General features: G+C 43.8%; 1 protein-coding gene across 3 annotated transcripts in view; it reads right to left on the bottom strand.

Moving 5' to 3' along the window:
* ABTB1 (ankyrin repeat and BTB domain containing 1) overlaps positions 1-19,212 on the bottom strand; it is a 38,292-nt gene extending 19,080 nt beyond the window's left edge. The window contains exons 1-7 of one of the 3 annotated variants that reach the window (XM_037903891.2): positions 18,933-19,212; positions 13,321-13,383; positions 11,486-11,541; positions 7,505-7,649; positions 4,984-5,143; positions 3,816-3,861; positions 2,469-2,585 (exon numbers count right to left, since the gene is read on the bottom strand). In XM_037903891.2, coding sequence (XP_037759819.1) covers positions 2,469-2,585; positions 3,816-3,861; positions 4,984-5,143; positions 7,505-7,649; positions 11,486-11,541; positions 13,321-13,383; positions 18,933-18,988 — 643 coding nt within the window. In that variant the 5' untranslated portion in view covers positions 18,989-19,212. Of the gene's footprint in view, positions 1-2,468; positions 2,586-3,815; positions 3,862-4,983; positions 5,144-7,504; positions 7,675-11,485; positions 11,542-11,663; positions 13,185-13,320; positions 13,384-18,932 lie in introns of those variants that run through there. The other 2 variants (XM_037903893.2, XM_037903895.1) reach the window with 2 other exon arrangements.
* Between the last annotated feature and the right edge of the window lie 7,011 nt (positions 19,213-26,223).

The raw sequence follows: 26,223 nt of genomic DNA, 5'->3' as shown, positions 1-26,223 counted from the left end.
TATTAATTCTCTCCTGGGGATTCAACACTAGTTCCCCTGGTTCACCTATAACATGTATGATTTGACAGGCAAACATTTAATGTTACTAGCTACAATGCTGCCAATTCACTATAGTCCTGCTCTGCCACAAACACACAACCCCTATCACTTATATCAGTGCTTTGCAAACATTGATTAAGCCCCACAACACCCTTGTGAAATAAAATCATCCCCATTCTACAGAGGGGAACACAGAAGTTAAAGTGATTTGCCCAGTGCCATACAGGAAGCTTACACCAGGGTGGGATTAGAAGCTATATCCGACTCCCAGTCCAATTGCTGCTGCTATGAGGTAATGCTTCTCTTGTTCCTCTAATCCTGGGGCCCAATGCCTCAATCCTACTTGCAGTCATTTTTTTATTTCTGTCCTGGACCTCATGAGTAGAAGCTGCCAATCATGCCAAACTGCACGATGGTTTCAGAATATTTACAAACCATTACAGTAACAGACCACCTTAACTTTATTTAATTTGCAGCCTAATAAGGGATTATAACGTGGGCTTTTGGAGAAGAATGGTCACCACACCAATCAACTACAACACCATAAAGCTGCCATCCAGTGACTCACTGAAACATTTTGGTATCACAAGATGCTGTAAATCATGACATCATTTTTGTTATCTGACTGTCTGATTTACTAACTTATTTTTTCTTAAGGGTGTTGACCGCAGCCTTTTCTTTTCCAGCATACAGTTGGTATGTAAAGTGGAATCTTCTGCCACTCATTAAAAGCAGCAGAACAATTCTTTCTTTATGTGTTTAAATATTTTTGTATACATGCGCATATAACAGGGGAAAAAAATGCAAGATCTGTGATGCCGCTGTAGAGCTAACATTGCACTATGGCAGGATTCCCATGGTGTTCACACCTCAACTGCTAGAAGAGGGCCTCATCCTCCCTGATTGAACTTACCTCATTATCCCTAGCCTAATTCTTGCTTGCATATTTATACCTGCCTCTGGAAATTTCCACTACATGCATCTGACGAAGTGGGTATTCACCCACAAAACCTTATGCTCCAATACGTCTGTTAGTCTATAAGGTGCCACAGGACTCTTTGCCGCTTTTACAGATACAGACTAACATGGCTACCCCTCTGATATGGGAGGACTGTCACTCCAGGCTACATATGTAATCATACAAATCTGCAAAATCTGAATCGACAATTAATATTTAAAGTAAAAACCTGAGCAGCTACAACAACCTTACCTCTTAGATCAGAGAAAGGACACAATAAGATTAAAAACAATGAGCCAGATTCTGCTTTCACATCAGAAGTAACTCAACTAAGTCAAAGGAGTTATTTACACTAGAGTGTAAATGAGGGGAGACGCAGACCCTGTGTGATTTCAAACTACATGTTTCCTTACCAGTTAAACCATTAAACTATTACATCTGAAAGCAGTTCATTTTCTAAATGTATCTTACTTTGCCATATTTAGGCTGTTAGAAGACTAGTATTCATAGATATTAAGGTCAGAAGGGACCATTATGATCATCTAGTCCGACCTCCTGCACAATGCAGGCCACAGAACCTCACCCACCCACTCCCGCGAAAAACCTCTCACCTATGTCTGAGCTATTGAAGTCCTCAAATCGTGGTTTAAAGACTTCAAGGTGCAGAGAATCCTCCACCAAGTGACCCATGCCCCATACTACAGAGGAATGCGAAAAACCCCCAGGGCCTCTTCCAATCTTCCCTGGAGGAAAATTCCTTCCCGACCCCAAATATGGCGATCAGCTGAACCCTGAGCATGGGGGCAAGATTCACCAGCCAGATACCCAGGAAAGAATTCTCTGTAGTAACTCAGATCCCACCCCATCTAACATCCCACCTGCTGGTTCTCATTCAATGGCCCAATGCTGTTGTCTTTGGATCACGAACACTCCAGAAGAATGTTCAAAAACCATGCAACTGTTTGTATTTTTAAAAACACACATAAAACATTTTTATATTAACTTTGTGTGTGTGTCTGTCTGTTCACACACAGAACACACCAAGTCTAAATTATCTGACTGTTCCACTTTAAGTCAGGCATTTCTAACATGCAGAGAACGCATGAGCCACCACTGTAACCCACTAGCTCTCTGATTACAGGGACTTTGAAACATGCTCCTCAGTGCTCTGCTATTGTTGCTGTCACTCAATAAAGCCTTGCTGCCAGGGTTCCCACTACTATAATGTACACTTGTTCACTGTTCAGACATGGAGTACTACAGAAGTTGCCCCACAGGGATTCTCCATGTGAAAGACCTATTCAGCTAACAGCTGTGCATAGAACTACTCAGGGTTCCCCACCCCCCCACAATTAGTTTCTGACTGCCACAGGTGTCCCATTGGTGGAACGTCCATTGTCATGATCTCCGCTCCCACTCCAAAAGAAAAACAAACATAATGAAGAGAAGCAGCCATTAAAGGGGAGCTCACCAAATTCATAGACCTTTTTACACTTGATCTCCAAATCCTCGATGAGATCCTGAAGCCGACACTGCTTGGCTAGTCTCTTGCAATCATTCACATATTCTACATCAATGTCTAGACGACCTGCCAAAGAGAAACACCAAAATTCTATCAGACAGTTCCTTGACCTCGCACCAGTCACCATTTACTTACTTAGGCGTAAAAATGGCTGATCTATAGACAAGGGACTGGATGGACTGAAGGATTGCTAATGGGCTATGCAGTCTCACTTCTGGATCACTGGTATAAATCTAGCTCAGGTAAGCAAGTATCATTACAGCAGTGCAAATTACTATCTGTTGACTGCTGAGTGGCTGAACCAAATTTGGTGAATATCAGCTCAGTTTCTCAGTAGCCCACACTGCAGCTGGACCCCCACTTGGCAGTCTCAGCAAAGAGGCCAAAGACTGAATGGCTCTTGGAGACAAAATTTCATTTTCTCTGGAAGAACAGAGATGAGGGGCAGGGCGGAGGAAGCTTACATTGCTGCTGCCATCATGTTTTGGCGTGAGAAAGGACTTCGGTCTCAATCTTTCAGAAGCACCAAATTTACTAAAGAGCATTTTAAAGAGTGCACTGGGGAAAGATAACCCTAAAGAGATAAGCAGTTATTGTTTTCCGGTGAAGAAACTCAGATGCCTTAGTAACGTTTCCCTTACAGTGCACGTTGGAAGTTTAACTTAGGGCACCACCCTATGGTCTGAGGGAATATTGCACTTGCGTTCCCTCCTAGAATACAAAATACTTGGTTAATACTGGCTGAAGGTTTAAGAACAACTTCTGCTGGAATGACATAACAAGTTGTAGTCAAACCATTCAGCAATCAGGGCTGCCAGTTTCAAAATGCTCACAAGTCAGTGTACACAGGGAATATGGCCACTGCTCAGCTTAGGAAATCATTTGCTTAGATGGCACACATATTTTTGAAAAGAAAAGGAGTCCTTGTGGCAAGTACTTCTTTTCTTTTTACGGATACAGACTAACACGGCTGCTACTCTGAAACATATATTTTTATTATCCTAGAGAAGGTACATTTCCCACATCTGTCCACTCAACCAAAGTTGATTTTTATTGACTCCCCAGTTACTGGCAGATCCACAAATATGCATTTACAACCAGCCTTCAACAACAACATGGAATTGCTCATACTCCTCATATCTGCCAGATGACATAGAGATTGTGTTTAAGCCATGATTACCCACCCACCCAAACAAGCTTGTCGAGAAGTCTCTGCCACCCAAACAGTGCCATGGCAAAGAGGTGCTGACTACTGCATTCCAACATGCATGCACATGTCAAGCAGCAGCAACATACCTGTGTAAAGATACTGCAGGAGGGAGCCAAAGGCCGCTGGGTTGATCTAAAATAAGACATGAAAAGGTCACCTATATAAAGCACACACATTTATCCAAGGAGCTTGAAATGTCAATGTGGATATACATGACCTAACTAAAGTGATAGCACATTACACACTAAGGTAAAGGTCAGGGGGTTACGTTCAAGGAAAGGACTCTAGAATGCAAGGGAGGTAAGTGAGGATGCCTCCTCTGTGGAAACTCCAACTAGTACAATAATAGCATTTTGATTACACACACCATTCCCCTGCTCCCTCACATAACTAGTATTCCCACTCTATCCAGCTTACAGAGATCTGTAAATATATTAACTTTTTGATTTACACCCCCCCACCTCGTGTTACACATCAGAGAATGAGGTTTGTTCCAGGGAAAGGCACAGAATCTGTGCCTGCAGAGTTGGCAGGTAACAGAGACATTGCAGTTCACATCTAAGAAGGCAACTGCAGTAGAAGCACTATCACAACAGGTCATGCATGGGTCCCCACCACTTCCAACCCCTCCTAGTTAAAGAGGAACCCAAGTTACAGCCTAAAGAGCAACACAGATGGAAGGTGATGAAAACTAGGGTTGTCTTGAGAAACAGGAAGGATGTTTGCAACAGGAGAGAATCTGAGGTTTCCGACAGACAGCCAAACCACAGAAACATATGCAGGAGAGTCCTGGTAACAGACAAGCAAAATCCACTTATGGCCTATTTAGTTCTTAGCCTCTCTGCTGAGGCAACAAGTGGGAGCCAATTAGTGCCAATTACAGAGGTGATTTCTGTGGTGTGGACCACCTGTCTACTGGGAATTAGACAAAGGCTCAACTCGTTTCACATAAGGGTCACCAAACAGCTGGTAACAGCTCTTTTACTACTGACCTGAGCTGAATTTGAACCAATGCCAGAGGTCAAATGAGAGGAATCTGACAGCATACAACCCACAGCTTTCAATGTATCAGAGTAAGAAGCCATTTTAGTGCATAAAGTGTTCCATCTTCCTCTGATTTCTGGAACTGTTCTGTGTTATGGAAGGTGTCAACTATGGACATTACCCCTGGAACTGCCTTTTCAGCCTCACTTTCCTTGGAGAGAAAATATCTAAGACGTGGGGGGGAAAAACCTGAAGCGTGGTTCTCCTCACCAGTGGGTGCTTTAATGCGATCATGTTCTTCCCTTTCCACTTGGTCTCAAACATTTCTGCAAAGTATACGCTGCGGGCACTAAGGATGCAGCGGTGGGCACAGAAGGATTTCCCATGGACAATGAAGACAATGTCGCTTTGGTAACCCTGTTCCAGAAGCCTGGAAGAAAAAAAGAAAGAGGGGAAGATAAAATCGGCTGCACAGAATGAGGAAGGAGAATACAGAGAAAAGTGAAGGAGAAGAAGGAAGCTTTCACACACTGGGGAAAACGGCAATTTGTGAACATCTTGCTCCTTAAGGAGACACTGTCAAGATAAAGAGTGTTGCAGTTTTTCTTCAGTACTTATATAGCCCTCATTATCATAGAATCTAAGTGCCTCACAATCTAGAATGCATTATCCATACAACATCCCCATGAGGAAGGCATTATCACCATTACAGATGGGGAACTGAGACACAGAGAGGCAAAGAGGCTTGCCAAGGCCACACAGGACTCCAACCATGGTACTGTCATTCCTACTGATATCTCACCTAAGTACAAATGAAAGATTTTAGAAATGATGAATTAATTTACTTTTCAGCATTACTGCCATGTGTTACAATTTTAACTTTAGCTCCATTTGAAAAATGAACGTGGAACATAACCAGTTTCACCCTGGTTCTGGTGAATTAGCTCAATAATGCAATATCTGAGATGTTTAAATCAACTTTTCAAAATTGTACTTACCTGGGGAGAGCAATTTTTTGCAAAAACAAGCAAGCTATTTTTTCTGGTTTCCCTGCAGGGTTAAAAATGGAAACTAAGGGGAAATTCCAAGCTCCCAATGGGTCTCATTTGCTTCCAGATTTGGAAGGTACAGACTTTAAAATATGATTTTTTAAAAAAAAGTCTATTAAAAATCTATTTTAGATCAGTTTTAGACAGACTCATGGCTCCTTTGAGCCCCGTGTAATTGGATTCATGGTAACTGAAGTAACATAATATATAGAGACTCATTAAAAGATTTTAAGATTCTTGTACATTCTTTTTATGTTCTGTAAAGTAAATGGCATACAGTGAACACATGACAGTGCAGTCTGAATGTCTTATCAGCTGTTTGGGATGCGCGGCTCACTTGTGGATTGCCCATTCCCCCATGAATGTGACCACCCCAAGCTCATGCTGACAAAGCCTGCATTCAACACTTCATTATAATGCATTCCTTAAGCTTTTTGTATTTAGAGAAATGGGAGCACACAAGGTGCACTAGGGAACTTTAAGGGTGTAGCTGCAGCGTCCACACAGACACTTAGGCTACATCTACACTATGAGCTGGGGGAGTGATTCCCAGAGTGCGTAGACATACTTGTGCTCGCTCTAATGTGAGCCAGCACACTAAAAAAGTGTACAGTGGTGTACAGCTGCAGTAGCACAGACAGTGGTGAGCAGTGGCACTCCGAGTACTCGCCCTTCTGAACCCCATGGGTACGTACTCAGCACAGCTAGCCTGTGAAACTGCTCCCCATGCTTCTCCAGCTATGCTATTATTTTTAGCACACCAGAGCTTGATGAGAGCTAGCATGGGTATGTCTATGGGAGCTGGGAACCACACCCCCTAGCTCCACGGTGGGGATATAGCCTTAGCGCACAGCATGCTACAGTGGGAAAAATGTACACCCCAGCTTGTCATGAACTAAGCGTTTGTATAGACAAGCCTTAAGCGTTTCCATTCTAATGGGCCTTTTTCAGGTGCTTAGAACCTTCTCTTATCTTTGAAGCTGAAGTTTTCCCCATGTTTCCTCTCAGCCCAAGAGCTATATTTTTGGAAGACTGAGCTAGGACAATTCTATCATTTTTTAATACAAAAGAGAGTGGGGAAAATCCCACACATTTGCCATTCTAAAACAATCTATAATTTGTTTGAAAATTTAGGCCAATATTTTCAAAAAATGACTCCTGACTTTGGCAGCCCAACTGGAGACACCTTAAAGGAGCCAGAATTTCAGGAAGTGCTTAGCGCCTTCTCTCTGAAAGTCAGGCTTCTTTAAGAGGCCATAAGTTGGGCACCCCCAAAATAAAGCACTTATAATCACTGCTCACTAGTGAAAATATTGGCCTTATTGCTGCAGCAGGTTAGGGGTGAAACTTAAATTTGTCTGACACGTCGTTCCAATTCACATATGTGTTTCTTGGCAACCTGATGAAAATGCGTTTTGATTTGGCAGTCAAGGGTTCAAAAGTGTACGTTGCACATGTCATGCTTTTACTATGCTCTCTCAACATTCCACTGGCCCTGCCTGTGTTGTATACGTAAGCTGATGGAAGTTTCATTCAACACCCAGATGTATGCAGTAAATGATCCGTTAGTGTACGTTTGAAGCTTTGCCTAATTTGACAAGATATGTAAAAGCATGTATAGAATGAGGCAGGGCTCTGATCAACCTGCAAATGGTTTAAGCCAGAATGACAGATTTAAGTGGCCTAGCTGACATCCAGGCTGGGATTCTGAAATGTGCTGAATAGCTGTCCAATCACCTTACCGCTGCAAGAAGACATCGTAATAATCTCTCTTCATGCACTTCGCTGTGATTTGCTTGTATTCCTTCAACACACGTCGGATGGCATCACTCAAAGCCCCGTACAAACAACGCTCCCCATCAAAAGTGTTTGCTTCACATTTTGCACCTGCAAAATGGCAACAGGTGTAACACTGCAAGACAGACACAGCAAACACACCTCTAAAAGATGGCTCCCTCGCTAAATAGAGGAAATTGTCCTATGGCTGACTATATGATTTACGAGAATCATCATCCCATACAGTACTGGAATTCAATAGCCAAAATTAGGCTCCCCACCCATCCACACTCCAAATTTGACCTCCCACCACTACCACTCCTTCATGAATGAGCCAGGAGATGTTTCATGTATCTTCTGTGACAGAAGGAACTGGGCCTTAGCCCTGGCATAACTCCGTCATTCAAGGAGGAAGAAACTCACTGTGTGAATGGTGCTATTAGCCACAGGATACTTAAAGACCAATTTTCTGCTTTACACAGAAAGCAAGGGACCCTTTTTAAAGGTGAACAGCAAAAGTTTTGCTAAAAAAAGAGAATTAGAAGGAAATTTATTAGATTTCAAGAGAAATTAATAAGCTGTTTAAGTGCGTTAAATGCAGCATTAATAACAAATCATCTCCCTGAGATCTTGAACTGCAAGTGCCCTGGTTTGTCTGCCAGAATGAGGGATGTCACGGGTGCCTTAGAACAGAATGGACAGTCACTCACTCTGGCACAGAAAGCAGGAAGTTTGAAGGGTGTTTTGAAGAAAAGCTTTTGTGACTGGACTTTGGGCTTGTCCATACTACCCGCCGGATCGGCGGGCAGTGATCAATCTAGCGGGGGTCGATTTATTGCGTTTAGTATAGACACGATAAATCGACTGCTGAGTGCTCTCCCGTCGACTCCAGTACTCCACCAGAACAAGGAGCGCAAGCGGAGTTGATGGGAGAGCGTCAGCTGTCGACTTACCGCAGTGAAGACACTGCAGTAAGTAGATCTAAGTACGTCGACTTCAGCTACACTATTCACGTAGCTGAAGTTTCGCATCTTAGATCGACCCCGCGCGGTAGTGTAGACAAGCCCACAGACTCACAGACTTTAAGGTCAGAAGGGACCATCTTGATCATTTATTCTGACTTCCTGCACATTGCAAGCCACAGAACTTCACCCATTCCTGAAATGGGCCCCTAACCTCCGGCTGAAATCCTCAAATCACGATTTAAAGACTTCAAGTTACAGAGAATTCACCATTTACACTAGTTTAAACCTGCAAGTGACCCGTGCCCCATGCTGCAGAGGAAGGCAAAAAAAACCAAACAAACCTCAGGGTCTCTGCCAATCTGACCTGGGGAAAAATTCCTTCCCAAACCCAACTATGGCAATCAGTTAGACTCTGAGCATGTGGCCAAGACCCACCAGGCAGATACCTGGGAAAGAATTCTCTGTAGTTACTCAGAGCCCTCCCCATCTAGTGTCCCATCTCCAGCAGTTGGGGATTTTTGCTACTGGCAGTCACCGATGGGCCACATGCCATCATAGGCAGTCCCATCATACCACCCCCTCCATAAACTTATCAAGCTCAGTCTTAAAGCCGGTTAGGTTTTTTGCCTCTCACTGCTCCCCTTGGAAGGCTGTTCCAGAACTTCACACCTCTGATGATTAGAAACCTTCATTTAATTTCGAGCCTAAACTTGATGGACAGTTTACAGCCATTTGTTCTTGTGTCCACACTGGCGCTTAACTTAAGTAACTCCTCTCCCTCCCTAGTATTTATCCCTCTGATGTGTTTATAAAGAGCAATCATATCTCCCCTCAGCCTTCTTTTCGTTAGGTTAAACAAGCCAAGCTCTCTGAGACTCCTCTCATAAAGTAGGTTTTCCATTCTTCTGATCATCCTTCTCTGCACCAGTTCCAGTTTAAATTCATCTTTCTTAAACAGGAGAGACCAGAATTGCACACAGTATTCCAGATGAGGTCTCACCAGTGCCTTGTATAATGGAACTAACACTTCCCTGTCTCCACTGGAAATACCTTGCCTGATGAATCCTAGGACTGCATTAGCCTCTTTCATGGCTGCACCAGATTGATGGCTCATAGTTATCCTGTGATCAACCAATACATCCAAGTCTTTCTCCTACTATGACACTTCTAACTGATCAGTCCCCAGCTTATAGCAAAAATTCTTGTTGTTAATCCCTAAATGCATGACCTTGCACTTTGTACTATTAATTTTCACCCCATTTCTATCATTCCAGTTTACATGGTCATCCAGATCTTCTTGTACGATATCCTAGTCCTCCTCTGTATTGGCAATACATCCCAACATTTTATAAGCACACACTCACTTTTTGTGCCAAAATCATTAATAAAAATGTTAAATAAAATTAGTCCCAAGACGAATCCCTGAGGAACTCCACTAGTAACCTCCCTCCAGTCTGACAGTTCACCTTTCAGTATGAACTCTCTTCTTTAACCAGTTCCTTATCCAGCTTTTAATTCTCATATTAATCTCCACCTTCTCCAATTTAACTAATAATTTCCCATGTAGAACTGTATCATTTGCCTTACTGACATCCAGGTAGATTAAATCTACTGCATTTTCTTTGTCTAAAAAAAATCCGTTATCTTCTCAGAGAAGGAGATCAGGTGGGTCTGGCACAATCTACCTTTTGTAAAAGCATGTTGTATTTTATCCCAATTACCATTCACCTCTATGTCCTTAACTACTTTCTCTTTCAAAATTTGTTCTAAGACCTGGCATACAATTGAGGTCAAACTACAGGCCTGTAGTTTCTTGGATCGCTTTTTTCCCCTTTCTTAAAAATAGGAACTATATTAGTAATTCTCCAGTCATAGGGTACAACCCCCGAATTTACAGATTCATTAAAAATCCTAGCGATTGGGCTTGCAACTTCATGTGCCAGTTCCTTTAATATTCTTGGATGGAGATTATCTGGGCCCCTTGATTTAGTCCCATTAAATTGTTTGAGTTTGACTTCCACCTCGGATGCGGTAATTTCTACCTCCATATCTTCTTTGCCATTAGCCACCCTGCCACTACCCTTAAGCTCTTCATTAGCCTCATTAAAAACTAAGGCAAACTATTTGTTTAGGTGTTGGGTCAAATGTAGATAATCTTTAATCTCCACCACATCCTCAATATTTAGTGGTCCCACTTCTTCTTTTCTCATGTTCTTCTTATTTATAGAACCTTTTACTATTGGTTTTAATTCCCTTTGCAAGGTCAAACTCTGCTTGGCTTTTGGCAGGTCTCATTTTATCCCTACACTTTCTGACCTCTAAGAGGTAGCTTTCCTTGCTGATTCCTCTCATCTTCCATTCCTTGTAGGCTTTCTGCTTTCTCTTAAATCACCTGTTCGAGATGCTTGCTCATCCAGCTTGGTCTGCAACCCTTCCCTATGAATTTTTTTCCCCCTTGCTTGGGATGCAGGCTTCAGATAGCTTCTGCCTTTACGTACTGTGTATGGAGCAAGACTTCAAAAAAAATGAGTAGAAGGCCACAAAGGAAGAGAAGAAAAAAGCTCACCCAGGTGATTCATTGACTAAGGTGCAGTTCTGACATCATAACAGCACTACACTCCTGCAAAAGTCTGTTGTAACTGTAGGCAGCCCTCATTAGAGCCTCTAACTCACCAACTTCATGTGGTGAACTTACTGCCACCAGGGAAAGAAAACAAAACAAAACAAAAAACACCTTCGCTGTAGGAAGCCCAAGAGGTAAGTGGCCTGTAAAGGGGACATTAGTAAGTTCAGCCTGACTGTGCAGTCCCACAACAGTCAAGGTTTTTTAATCATAGGTTTGATTATATTATGATATGGCTCTGCAGGCAACAGTTAAAGGGATACAGACTTCTACACACATCAGCAGCAAATGATAAATGGAAGGCTAGAAATGGGACAGATACTCAAAGAGAACAGCATAATCTCAACACTCTCTCTTACCACTGGCTAGAAGATAGGATACAAGCTCCTCGTGTCCACAGAGACAAGCATAGTATCTGTTAATTAACACAAAAAGAAAGTCAGAATTACAACAAGTGAAACCTTTGTTGCTTTGAGAGTGTATCACAATGCCTCAAGAGGCTCCTGTTTTCTCCAACAGGCCCCACACTGCACTAACCTGTCCTTCCATCAGTGGTGGGATGCTTATGGCTCCTTCTGGGGCTAAACAATGGTCCTCTCTTGGAGTTTAAGGAGATTGCTCAGGAATGACCCAAGGTGCCCCCTCCATATAAAGAGGATGGGCAGGTTCTGCCTTCTGTTGTCAGCACACTCAGGTCCTCTTGGCCTGCCAGGGGACCTCAGGGTCCAAACCCTGACTCAGCCCCTCGTAATGCCTCTAGGTTGCCAAACTTGATTCATTAGTTTATTTCATGTGCACCCAGCAATTCCATGCCCTGCTGCCCCAAGCACACTCCTGCTTCTTCAGCAGGCACATTCATTATTGCACACATAGAATGCTGTAGGCTCAACCCCATATGTCAGATGTACAGTAAACCAATGTTCCCAATTCCCTTTTAGGATGGATTTATTTTCCTTTTGGCATCTTTCCACAACCCAAGTATTTTATGCTTCTCTTGCACCTTTCAGTTGAAGATCTCAAACTGCACTATAAATATCAATTAAGACTATAACCCCTCAATGTAGTAGGTATTATCCCTCTTTTACAGGCAGATAAAACTGGCCTATAGACATGAGAACATTTATATAGGTGTTTTGAACTATCCAAAAAGCTATTGAAGAGATCTCCGTCTCTATTCAGTTCTACAGATCTTACAGTCATTTTAGAACCCTATTGGTGGTTTGGTCCCTATTGAATTCTAGAGGACTTTTCCATCAGGAAAGCAAGAGAGACAGGAAATGACTTACCCAAGGTCACACAGCAAGTCAGTAACAGAGCTGGAAATTAAACTCCTAAGTCTTGACTCCTAATTCCCAATAATCACTAGACTACGCACTCCCACTATTTCACCCATGCTTATCTCTACATCATCTTCTATGCCCTGTCTACCATGCCTCTGCTCTTCTCCTTGGAATCCCTCTGCAAACACACTTCTGCCAGGAGGCCTGTAAATCTTCATCCTGCTTTCAGAAAAGCATCCAAAAATAGTCCTAAACAGTCATGGAACAAGACACATGCTTAGCCTCAACTCACTTTCATTCTTATTGCATCCCATCTCCCTTCCTTTGTCTATATGTTGCCTATTTGGATTGTAAACTTTCAGGGACTCATGTTTATTACGGGAGTGCCTGGAGACCAACTGAGATCATGAGCCTCTCACACTTTTGGCACTCAAACACCACCACCTCCTTAATCTTTACTGCTTAATTTTTGTACAAGCCTTCTGGAAGATATTCAGTCTTCAGAACACATTGCAGATGTTTCAAGGCACTTTGGAATCAGCGTATTATGTGCATAGAGCTCCCACCAGACTTCAATAGTGAACGTGGGATTCTTCACTGCCTGTCCCACACTATTATGCAGAGTTCCTGTACACCTCTAAATCAGTCACCACACCACACTCCAGAGGGGGAGGCAGTGATCCATTGTCTGCCTTGGGATTCTTCTGGCATTTCCATAGCACGTCCCATTCAGATTATTATATCCACTACCTCAGTGGCTAGACAAGGGGGCACCTGGCTGCACAAAATGCACAAAAGGGAGAATAAAATATTCAGCAGAGCATCCAACCAGGCTTGATTCCTAGAGATTTCATATATGTAATTTCCCACCTTCCCCACGCAAATACCTCACACTGGAGCTTTTTAACACTTACAAAGGGGTACTGTCCCATTTATCCCGAACATTTATTTCCACATCTCTCTGTTCAAGAAGATATCTGAAAGAGAAGAAAGAAAAAGTCATAAGTTATAACTTCTTCTAGACACTTCTTATGTCACATTTTACCCTCTAGAAGATGTAGCTTTGGGTTTGTACAGTAATAAATATCAAAAGGTTCCTGGATTCTTTAACTTCCAACTGGGCAACCACCAGAGATGGTTAGAAAGGATTTCAACAACCCACTTGAGGGACAGCAGCTGTACCAATGCAGTCTGTCTCAATGATACTGCATTGTGGTTTCAGTGCCGGCTCTGACCTGAAGTTCTGGTGATGGACTCAAATCCACAACCTTCTGAGCCTAAGGTGACAAATCACTGACCAAGCCAGATCATTTAAAAAACCACCTCCAAGTTCTTCTGCAACAGTTGTTGCTGAGCAATTACTTATAACTGACCACACACACACAAAAATATCTTAAAACATAACATAGCCAAAACAGAATTTATTTTCTTCCTGCCCACTTCCAGACTTCTCTACTACAGTTGACAACAATATCATCCTCCCCATCACTAAGGATTATAATTGACTCCTCTCTCTCTTGCCCCACACATCCAGGCCATAGCCAAATCCCACCACTTCTTGCTCCTCGGCATCTCCAAGAGCTGTCCTTCTCTTTCCATCCCCACAGACACATCTCCTATTCAGTGTCTCATTATAGCCTGCCCCGACTATGTCAACATCTTCCTCTCTGACCTTCTGAGCACACACCAGCCACCTTCAGTCTATACAAAACATTCAGGTCATTTTCCTGGCCCATCATTTTGATCACATCACTCCTCTCTTTGATTCCTTCCATCTGCTACTGCACCAAAATGTTGATTCCTCTAACCACCTTCAAACCTCTACATAACTCTGCCCTTCATTACTTAGCCACTGTTGTAAAGCTTTACATTACCTCCTCACCCCCTCCACTCTGCCAGCATTACCAGCCTGGTCCATTTCTCCCACAATTGCCTCCAGGCCTTCTTTCATGCAGTCCCTGAGTCTGGTACAATTTCCAAGAGCTCATCTGTAAGACCCCACCACTGTCCACAATTAAGTCTCTCAAAGATCCACTTCTGCTGCGCTGCTCACAGTAAACTGTGCTAACTTGTATACGAACAGCCTATTCTTGTTCCCTTAACCTCTGTCTATTTGCCTGTTTCTCCTTAGATTGTGTGCTCCTCAGAGCAGAGGTCACCCTTCTGGAGCATTTGGAAAGTACCTACCACATCATGGGTACTCTCACAAATAAACAATAAAGTTGGACTGAAAGACATGAAACAAAATTATGGACTCAACTCATAATCAGTGCTGTTACAATCTATAACAAAGTGTGGACCTATGGAATATAGTATCTGATTTATCATTAGAGTGAGCAAGGAAGGCAAAGCGTCGCAAGAGCTGATAACAGTACAAAACGCTTCTTTTGCTCTCCAACTGAGCCTGGCTCTTAAATTAATGTATCCTCTTCTAGTCTTGTCTAAGGCTGAACAGTAGGGTGAACTGATTAAAACAGTTAGCACAGGGTACTGTACTGCGCTTGCATTTACTGCAAATGTAACTGTGTTTCATGTACAAGGGAGCAGATTTACTTTCAGAACTAAATTAACTGACTTTAATACTGCTTGCTATAGATATCACAGACTCTTCTCCATCCCAAATGTTTCTGTTGGGGATTAAAAGGCCTGTTCTTTCTTTTACAAGCGTAATGCCTGATTTAATAATAACATGGTTCTTCTCACGAGATTAATAAATTATCCATTATTTATATTACAGCAGCACCTAGAGGCCCCAACTGAGACCAGCACTCCATTGTGTTAAGCACTATACCACTGGTTCCCAAACTTGTTCTGCCGCTTGTGCAGAGAAAGCCCTTGCCAGGCCGGGCCGGTTTGTTTACCCGCCGCATTCGCAGGTTCGGCCGATCGTCGCTCCCGCTGGCAGTAGTTCACTGCTCCAGGCCAATGGGAGCTGCTGGAAATGGCACAGGCTGAGGGACGTACTGGGTGCCGCGTCCAGCGGCCCCCATTGGCCTGGAGCAGCGAACCGCAGCCACTGGGAGCCGCAATCGGCCGAACCCGTGGACGCTGCAGGTAAACAAACCGGCCCGGCCCGCCAGTGGCTTTCCCTGCACAAGCGCGGAACAAGTTTGGGAACCACTGCACTATACATACACAAAGTGGAAGACAATTCCTGCCCCAAAGAGCTTACAATCAAAATACACGAGACAAGGAGAAACTGGAGGGGAAACTGAGGCAGAGAGTAATATAGTGCCTGGCCCAAGGTCTCCCAGCTGGTCAGCTGCAGAGCCAGGAAAAGAATATTGGTCTGCTAACTAGTTCTGGGTCCCCTGCCTAGATCATGCTGTTTCACTACAGGAGAACAGACTCAAGCAATTTTCCCCCAGGTCAGATTGGCAGAGACTCTGGAGAGGTGACCTGCCTTCCTCTGAAGCATAGGGCATGGGTCACTTGCAGATTTGAACTAGAGTAAATGGTGGATTCTCTGTGACTTGAAATCTTTAAATCGTGATTTGAGGATTTCAGTAACTCAGCAAGAGGTTCTAGGTCTATTACAGGAGTGGGTGGGTGAGGGTCTGTGGCCTGCAATGTGCAGGAGGTCAGACTAAATGATCATGATGGTCCCTTCTGACCCTAAAGTCCATAATTTTGAATTTAACATACCAATGCTTCACAGAGTTACTCGTACCATCAGCAAAGTAAATATTCAGCCTTTTCTTTAGATAATGGGACTGTGTTATTGATCATCATGGAGATATCCTAATAATCATTTTCCAACATTGCAGTGAATTATATTTGCACTGGTATGAAATTATTCTAGAGAAGGACCAGCTGGAGAGAAAAAGAGGGCTACTAGAAACAGCTGCCATATAGATTGGTTGCTTGTGAATGATGCACACAAGGACTGGTTGATGTGAGCAGATGCTTGATCTTTAAAGAAATATATCAAACTAAAGCAAAGCCAAATACATTAGGGTAGAAAAATGCAGTACACCCAACAACTTGGGAAAAACATGTTTATAATTTTAAAAAGTGACTTTCCCCTTTGTATCCATCTCTCTCTTGGTATTCTGATTGCTATCTAAAGTCATCAGCTGTTTCAGGCCATAAGGTCTATCTGATATCCAGGGCTAGACAAACTAAGAATTCTCATAAATACTAGTTCCCATACTCCCCTGACCACAGACCCAGTCAGGAAGCAACAAGGTATTGGTATATTACAAAGTCAGATTATTAAATTTAAGCAGCCCAATTAAATGAGCATTCAGTAATAAAGGAAAAATGGCCTGCTGTGTAATAAGAGAAAGAACACATTTCTTAGTATCCTCTTACAAAATTGCAGGTCCATTTTAGAGTTATTTAATTAAAGCAAAACTGTCTATTAAAAGAGAGAGGTGTAGAGAGAAATTCACACATGCAACAAACAAACTTTACTGTTACATGGAAACTATCCCAGGGCACATTTTGTAAAGGAAGCACAACTCTGGTTCTAGCTAGCAGGGATAACACTGTTACAGATGCAAGGAACTCCTTAGAAAAGAGAACATAATCACAAGAAGGAGTTGTTCTATTTACACATCCATGCTTCTTTGTTGTGCATGTGAATATTTCTGGATTAATATTTTGTGACAGATCTATTTAATTAGAATCTTCTTTAGCACCTCTCATCAGATTTCAAACAGTTAATTCCTCAAAACCAGTGGAAACTAAGCAAGTTATTAGCCCATACAGATAGGTAAGACAGACACAGAGTGTACATCTATACTGAGATGAAAAACCTGCAGCATGGAGTCTCAGGTCTACATTACAATTAAAAACACATGGCTGGCCCGTGCGGGATCACAAGGCTCTGGCTGTAGGATTGTTTAATTGTGATCCAGATGTTCAGGCTCGGGCTGCAGAGGGGGTGCTAGGACTCTGCAAGGTGGGAGGGTCCCATAGCAGGGGCTGCAGCCCAGTCTGAGCCCGAACATCTGCACTACAATTAAATAGCCCCACAGCCCAAGCCAGCTAGCACAGGCCAGCCGCAGGGTTTTTAATTGCAGTGTAGACATACCCTGAGAGCCTGGGTCAGCTGACTCAGGTTCAGGGGGCTCCGGCTGTGGGGCTAAAAATAGCAGTATAGACATTCAGGCTCGGGCTGGAGCCCAGGCTGAGAGACCCACCCCCTCATGGGGTGTCTCAGCCTGGGCTCCAGCCTGACCCCAAACACGTACATTGCAATTTACAACCCCGCAGCCCAAACTCTGTGACCCTGACTCGGCTGACCCGGGCCAGCTGCAACCCTGCTACTGGTCTTTTATTGCAGTGGAGACTAGGGTGACCAGATAACAAATATAAAAAATCAGGACAGGAGGAGGGGGGTAATAGGTGCCTATATAAGAAAAAGCCCCCAAAATCGGGACTGTCCCTATAAAATCGGGACATCTGGTCACCCTAGTGGAGACATATCCAAAGGGATTAGGTGTCTTGTCCAAGATCATACAGTGAGTCAGTATCAGACCTGGAATAAGTATTCACAAGTCCCTCTGCCTACCCATCGTACCTCAGAGACAGTGTGGGACTAGGAGCCAGGATTCTTGGGTACTAACCCCAGCTGTACAACTGAATCACTAGGTGACCCTGGGCAAGGTATTCAACCTTTCTGCACCTCAGTTCCTGAGCTGTGAAAGGAAAGTGTTGATGCTGACTCCTGCCCAGGATGTGTTGAAGTTAATGCACATAAAGCATTTTGAAAGGATAAAGCATTATAGAAATGCCTACTAATATACCACTGCCTCAGCTCAGCCACCTCCTACGCCCCGTGCAATGCTCCCACCTCTCTGAACCCCAGCCTATTCCCAGAGGCACAGGGAGCGGATACTGGTGTTACGGAATGGTGAAAGGTCACAGAACAAGAGTGTGCCACACACCCACCCCGTCTCGACTCTATAGGTGGGGGAGGTGCCCACAGGTATCCCACAGACCAGGAAAACTTATGGGTGTGGCAAGAGGGACTGCTCTCTCCTGGCCCCTTTCCAGCCGTCTTTGCCGCCAGTGATCCCAGCTCCCTATTGCTCTTTGCAAACCCTACCTTCCATTTTCTGCTACCCCTCCCCACTTCTTTCTCTATGACCCCCCCCCCCCGGCCTGGCCACCCCGTATCCTCTCCCCCCATTCACCTTCAGCTTCAACTTCTGCCCCTCTCCCTATGCTCCCAAGGCCTAGCCTGTATCCACCATGCCCTGGCCCATACTCCTCTCCCTGTGTCCGTGTGCCCTGACCCATAACTCTCTCCCTATGACCCCGTGCCCTAGCCTCTATCCCATGGGCCCCTCTCCCTGTGCCCCCACAACCTGGCCTGTATGCCCCATACCCCTCTCCTTGTGCCCCAAAACCAGGCCCGTATGCCCTGGGTCCCTCTCCCTGGGCCCCCACGGCTTGGCCCGGCCCCTCGCCCTGGGCCCCCATGGCCTGGCCTGTATCCTAGTCCCAGCCCCCCGCTTCCTGCACCCCCTTTTCCCAGCCTACTCCCCACACGCGCCCGGGCCCTGCCCAGCCTCACCGCACTCGGCTCACGTCCCCCTTCTTGCAGCTGGTGAACAGGTCGCTGGTGTCCATGGCCGGGGCGAGGGGCGGCGGCGCCGCATTGGCTCTGCCTGGGCGGCCGGGCCGGGGCCGGGGACTGGACGGGCCGGGGCAGGCGAGCGGCGGCGGATGTAAACACTGCGGCGGGCGGAGGCGCGCTGACACCGCGAAGCCCGGCCCCGCTCCCCGCCCCCGTCCCGCCCCGGCGCTCGGGAGGAGCGAGGAGTCCGGGGCGGGCGGTTCCAGAACGAAGGCGGCGGGGGGGGGAGGGGCACCGAAGCTGCTCTAGAACATAGCCGCGGGGGGGCCCTCCCGTTTGTTCTAGACCGTGCGGGGGCTGCAGCGAGCTCTAGAATGGGGTGGGGGCGTTCTGCTCCATCTAGTGCCCCAGGGGAGAGGGCATTGCTCTGGAACGCTTTATGTGGTGCTGGATCTTAAGCACCATACCCTGCGTGGCTTCAGGCCGCTGTAAAGAACCACAGATGTTCTAGAAAATGGGGGCTTGGGTGGGTCTGCTCTAGTCCATGACGTGGTGTCTAGAACATGCTCTAGATTAGGACACTGAGCATCTGGGCTCTACTCGACCTCCACACAGTTGTCTGCTCAGTGGTCTGGAATATGCCACACAGGCACGCCAGGCAACATTCTAGATAGGGGTTCTGTGTAAATGCTCAAGAACATGATGTTCCCAAAAGGCTCAATACAGTTTTCTCATGTGCTGTGCTCCTACAAGGCATATAGCTGCAGTCTATATAAACCACAGCTATCCTGCTTCATTCGAAGTTGATCTTGCAGTACTCAAGATCTGACTTTGCTTGTGCTCTCTTTAACTGCACCACTATAGTTAAAGCAGTACAACTCCCCCTAGTGTGGACAAAGTTATGTCAGTGTAAAAGTGCTTATGTGGGTTTTACTTATTCCAGTATGGGAAGGGGAATAAATTAACCCAGGAGTATGCCTACACTACAGAGAGTACACTGGCATAGCTAGGTTCCCGGAGCTATGCCAGAATAATCCTGTAGTGTAGACGCAGCCTACGAAGACAGAAGGGGTGGGTTTTTCCTTAAGTGCAAGAACACTATCTCCCCAGGCTACTGTAACTACATCAACGGAAGCATTCTTCCGTCAACATAGCTATATCTACACTGGGGGTTAGGTCAACATAGCTTCAGCTCTAGGGGTGTGTGTATTTTTCACACCCCTGACTGGCATTGCTATGTCAACCTAACTTGTAAGTGTAGACTAAGCCCCAGTATAATCACATTTATATTGGTGTAACTGTGTCCATGCTAGAGGTTGTACTGGTGCAACTATTACTCCTGTTGGAATTCTGCGCCACTGCATGTGCACATAATTAATGTGCCGCACATATTTTTAATTTTTTTCCCCAGAAAAAAGCTTCTGCTGGAAGGTTGCTGATGTTCTACCTTTTGCCCACCAGCGGGAGCTGCGGTGCTAGAACAGAGCAGCCTCCCCCCATCAGCTCCAGCAGAAAATAACTTTGGCTGGAAAGTTGCTGCAATGCTGCCTTTTGCCCAACAGAGGGCACTGTGGTGATAGAACAGAGCAGCAGCTCTGGGCCAGCTAGGGAAGAGAAAGAGCCTGTAGTACCTTCTTTACAGTGCCTGTCAGGCCAGGTCAGGAGACAGGGGCTATGGGAAGACAGAGAGTGTGGGTCTGCTGCGGGGTCAGACAGGGGCTTCTAAGGGCTAGTGGGGGAAGAGAGACTGGGGCAGGGGCTGAATGGGCATGGAGGCACAGGGCCACAGGGGGAGGGAGGTGCAGGGCCACATGGTGATGGGGGATGGGGTGCAGGGCCACATAGGGACAGGTGGGTGGCTGAGTGGGGGCACAGAGACACATGGGGATGGGGGGACTGGATGTCTGAGTGGGGTTGGAGGGATATGTGGACAGAGGGTAAAGGACACGTGGGAGTGCAGGGACACATGGGGACAGGGACAGATGTGCCTGACTGAATGGGAGAGGCTAGGGGTCAGCCAGGGTTTGCATGGGGGAAGCTCCCTAAAAGATCCACCCCGCCCTCCAAAAAAACATGTTTCATACTTTTCCCACCCATACCCAACAACCCTCCAAATTCACACCCAGGCTCCTTCCCAGAAATTACTTCCTTCTACCTCAGCTCCTCCGTTATCCCTGACCCCCCCAAGCGTTTGCACTGCTTCTGAGGGGCACAGGAAATACGGTTCTGTATTGTAGTTTAAATACATTATTACTCAGAGTTCTGTATTAATATGACTAGTAAGAAATCTATTTGTCAAAAAACATTTCCTGAATCTTTTTTGTTTTCTGTATTGTTACAGACATACTTGCTGACAGGTATTTTGAAATAAATGACCAAAAATAATTTCAACTGGTGTGACTATATTGTGTTATTTTGACAAATAAAATATGCAGAATTTTACAGAATTTGAAAATATTGTGTGCAGAATTTTTAATTTTTTTGCACAGAATTCCCCCATGAGTAAACTATATTGGTTAAAAAAATCACACCCCTACTTGGAAGCTATCGTGGCATAAAATATGTGCCTAGACCAGGCCTTAGTCTCCAGCTTAGCTTTCCCACCTCAGAGCATTTATAGGCTGGCCAGTCTCCCTACATTTTAATTAAAGTCTTTTAGTAAATTCCCTTAATGAACATACACTCATAGAGAAGGCAATTATAGAATCATAAAAATTAGAGACAGATAAGATCTAGGTAATTAGATACAACAGTGTGGGAGCCATATAAACCTGTAGATAGGTTGATCAGTTTATCCATTCCCTGGCCAGTACAGGATCATTCTCTACCGTATACTCTCTAGTGCTTTGTCCTGTCCCATTTTGATGGATCATCCACCACTTCCCCTGTAAAATGCTGTTAGATCTCATTAGTAGACATGTTTCATGATGGTCTATATTTTTCTTTGCTTATTTTCATTCCGTTACTCCTGGTTACAGCCTCTGGGCCTTTCTAAATTATTCCTTTAGCTCCTGGATGTTTTGAGCCTTCAGATACTTGCAGGTGGGTTTCTGTTGTGTTTTAGCCAAGCAATAAATGTAACATACATGACATACATACATGTACAATATGTATGCACACAAAGATGTGACACACATGTTCAGATCCAGAATGATCTTCCCCTATGATTATAAACTGAAACTTTGGAAACCACAGAAGCAATGAAATTCTATGTTTTACAGTTTATGGCAGAAACTGAAAAATCCACTTGTCAGTGGTGAGTAGGAAACTTTCCCCGTTAAGTGGGATAGAATTTAAACTTTCATGTAAAAAAAAAGTATCTATCCCTTATGGTTTAAAACACTGGCTCTCAACCTTTCCAGACTACTGTACCCCTTTCAGGAGTCTGATTTGTCTTGCCTACCCCTAGGTTTCACCTCACTTAAAAACTATTTGCTTACAAAATCAGACCTAAAAATTAGGGCTGTCAAGCGATTAAAAAAATTAATTGCGATTAATCGCACTGTTAATAATAGAATACCATTTATTTAAATATTTTTGGATGTTTTCTACATTTTCAAATATATTGATTTCAATTACAACACAGAATACAAAGTGTACCGTGTTCACTTTATATGTATCTTTTATTATAAATATTTTCACTGTAAAAACAAAAGAAATAGTATTTTTCAATTCACCTACTACAAGTACTGTAGTGCAATCTCTTTATCATGAAAGTTGAACTTACAAATGTAGAGTTATGTACAATAAAAACCTGCATTCAAAAATAAAACAATGTAAAACTTTAGAGCCTACAAGCCTTTGTTCAGCCAATCGCTCAAACAAGTTAGTTTACATTTGCAGAAGATAATGCTGCCTGCTTCTTGTTTACAATGTCACTTGAAAGTGAGAACAGGTGTTTGCATGGCACTGTTGTAGCCAGCATAGCAAGATATTTACATGACAGATGCGCTAAAGATTCATTTGTCCCTTCATACTTCAACCACTATTCCAGAAGACATGCGTTCAGGCTGATGATGGGTTCTGCTCGATAACGATCCAAAGCAGTGCAGACCAATGTATGTTCATTTTCATCAACTGAGTCAGATGCCACCAGCAGAAGGTTAATTTTCTTTTTTGGTGGTTTGGGTTCTGTAATTTCCACATCAGAGTGCTGATCTTTTAAGACTTCTGAAAGCAAGCTCCACGCCTCATCCCTCTCAGATTTTGGAAGACACTTCAGATTCTTAAATTTTGGGTCAAGTGCTGCATCTATCTTTAGAAATTTCACATTGGTATCTTCTTTGCATTTTGTCAAATTTGCAGTGAAAGTGTACTTAAAATGACCAACATGTGCTGGGTCATCACTCAAGACTGCAATAACTTGAAATATATGGCAGAATGAGGGTAAAACAGAGCAGGAGACATACAATTCTCTCCCAAGGAGTTCAGTCACTAATTTAATTAACACATTTTTTTTTAATGAGCGTCATCAGCATGGAGGCATGTCATCCGGAATGATGGCCAAAGCATGAAGAGGCATACGAATTTTTAGCGCATCTGGCAGGTAAATATCTTGCAACGCCAGCTACAACAGTGCCATGCAAACACCTGTTCTCACTTTCAGGTGACATTGTAATTAAGAAGTGGGGAGCAGTATCTCCCGTAAATGTAAAAAACTTCTTTCTCTTAGAAATTGGCTGAACAAGAAGTAGGACTGAGTGGACTTGTAGGCTCTAAAGTTTTACATTGTTTTGTTTGAGTGCAGTTATGTAATAAAAAAACCCTACATTTGTAAGTTGCACTTTCATGATAAAGAGATTGCACTACAATACTTGTATGAGGTGAATTGAAAAATACAATTTATTTTATCATTTTCACAGTGCAAATATTTGTAATCAAAAATAATATTTAAAGTGAGCACTGTACACTTTCTATTCTGTGTTGTAATTGAAATTGATATATTTGAAAATTAAGAAAAACATCAAAAAATATTTAATAAATTTCAATTGATATTGTATTGTTTAACAGTATGATTAATCACAATTATTTTTTTTAATTGTGATTAATATTTTTGTTAATCGTGTGAGTTAACTGCGATTAATTGACAGCCCTACTAAAAATACAAAAAATGTCACAGCACACTATTGCTGAAAAAATGCTGACTTTCTCATTTTTATCATATAATTATAAAATAAATCAATTGGAATATAAATATTGTACTTACATTTCAGTGTATAGTACATAGAGCAGTATAAACAAGTCATTGTCTGTATGAAATTTTAGTTTGTACTGAATTCGCTAGGGCTTTTTTATATAGCCTGATGTAAAACTAGGCAAATATCTAAATGAGTTGATGTACTCTCCACTGTGTATCCCCAGGAGTACATGTATCCCTGGTTGAGAACCACTGCTTTGGAAGAAAATCTTTCAAATGAGACCACTAAATTCTGTTTTCCTGAGTCTGCACACAGGCAGCTCCAGTGTCTCTGCTCCTGCTCATAATTTTCCCAAGAAGCATCAGTTTGATGTTAACACCTTTGTGGTGAGTTACAGTGCTCTGCTATTCAAACCAGTGTGCAGCAAGGAAATTAATGAGAATCATGTTAATTTCACTCTGCAACTGCTACTTTAGAAAGCCCTGAGCAGGATCAGACACTGAAGCTATTCATGAGAGAGGATGACCCAAAATTAAAGGCTGAGGAAGAGTAGTGCCATATAGACTCTCTCTTTCTCTCTCACAGACACATACATTCTCTCTAAGGAATAGCAGGCAGACAGCTAAAGGAACAACAGATTCCTTTAGCAGAGACACTCTGACACTCTGTACTTATTAGCAGCCAGGAGGCTGGAAGAGGGATAGTATAGTTATTCTTCCATCCCAGTAGATAGAGGCTGGGAACACTGGTGGGGTTGAGAGAGCAGCACTTCCACCAAGTGGGGAGAGGAAGGCTTTATGTTTGTCAGCCACCTATGAGCTGGAGACCCATACTGGAGGTGCAGCGTACACCAACAGTAGTTTTTCTGTTGGTGTAGGAACACCGCTTCCCCCAGCAAAGCCAGCTGTGTTGATGGAAACCCTCTTTAGTCGACATAGCTTTGTCTACACTGGGGGGGGGGGGGTCTGTTGGCACAGCTATGTTGGGCACAGAGTGGTGTGGTGGTTTGGGTTTTTTAACCCCTGGCTGATGTAGCCATGTCAATATATCTTTTCAGTGTAGACAAAGCCTAAGCTTTCTTCAGCCACTGCCGCAAACAAATACAAAGGGTGGCTTGCTGCAGCCAAGTCCAGCAGGAACAAGGAATTTGAGAACACTCACTGCTGTCTAAGCTAGAGGCTATTGGCCTAATTTTCAGTGGTGATGAGCACACACTGCTCCCACTGATGCAATGGGAGCTGAGGGTGCTCAGCACCTTTGAAAGTCAGGCCCATGAACCCCAACCCACTCCACAGGAAAAACTCTTGCTGCTGTATTGCCAGGAACTTTGTCTGTGGACGGGACACATAGGTTATTGCCAGAGAGAACAAGCAGGAAAGGGTAAAAAGGATCCATTGTTGCTCTCAAAATAATCATTCTAATAACTTCTATAATAATATCCGTACATTTTATGCGGCATTGTGCATCTAGAGGGTTCTCAAGGCAATTTACAAACTATATATTGTAATGAATTGCTTGCTCACTACTGGATACCTTCCCCACACTCTACACCTAGACACATAGCCTATAGTTTTGACAAGTCTTAGCATGCATCTTGATCCATTTGGTTTCATCTCTAGCTTAAACAATACAGTGGCCACAGGTCCCATTCCAGACACCCCTGGGCTACATTTGGCTAGCGGCCTGTACTTTGACCACTCCAAATAGGATTTTACCCCACCAAACATACAGGCTGTAGCTCATTATGTTTCTGGATAGCCATTCTTCTTTCTTCCTTCCTACTTACCCATCACTCCAGTCAAGCACCAACTCACATCTTTTCTTCATGTATGCTGTTCACCACTAGAGACAGCTATTTTAAAAACCTTTATTTCCATGCAGATGCATCTCATTTATGGGTACGTGTCCTGTGGTGTACTGCAACATCTGCTACTGTCTGTGCATCTCAGCTCAGAATTCTGCACTGTGACTGCAAAGAACAATAGATCAACTCCCTGTTGTTGCTTTGCAGAGGTAAAGCAGGGGTGTGCTTACATAGCACGTGTCTCACTTCACCTCATACTGAACCCTCTGATCACAAGTGATCTCAACAGCTACAGAGTATCAATAAGATGTGAGTCGTTATCAATTGAATGAGCTAATAAAAATCA

Source organism: Chelonia mydas, chromosome 7 (genome assembly GCF_015237465.2).
Source record: "Chelonia mydas isolate rCheMyd1 chromosome 7, rCheMyd1.pri.v2, whole genome shotgun sequence".
In the NCBI taxonomy this organism is placed as follows: Eukaryota; Metazoa; Chordata; order Testudines; family Cheloniidae; genus Chelonia; species Chelonia mydas.
Note: the sequence above shows the minus strand (reverse complement) of the source record. Positions and strands in the feature narration are given on the sequence as shown.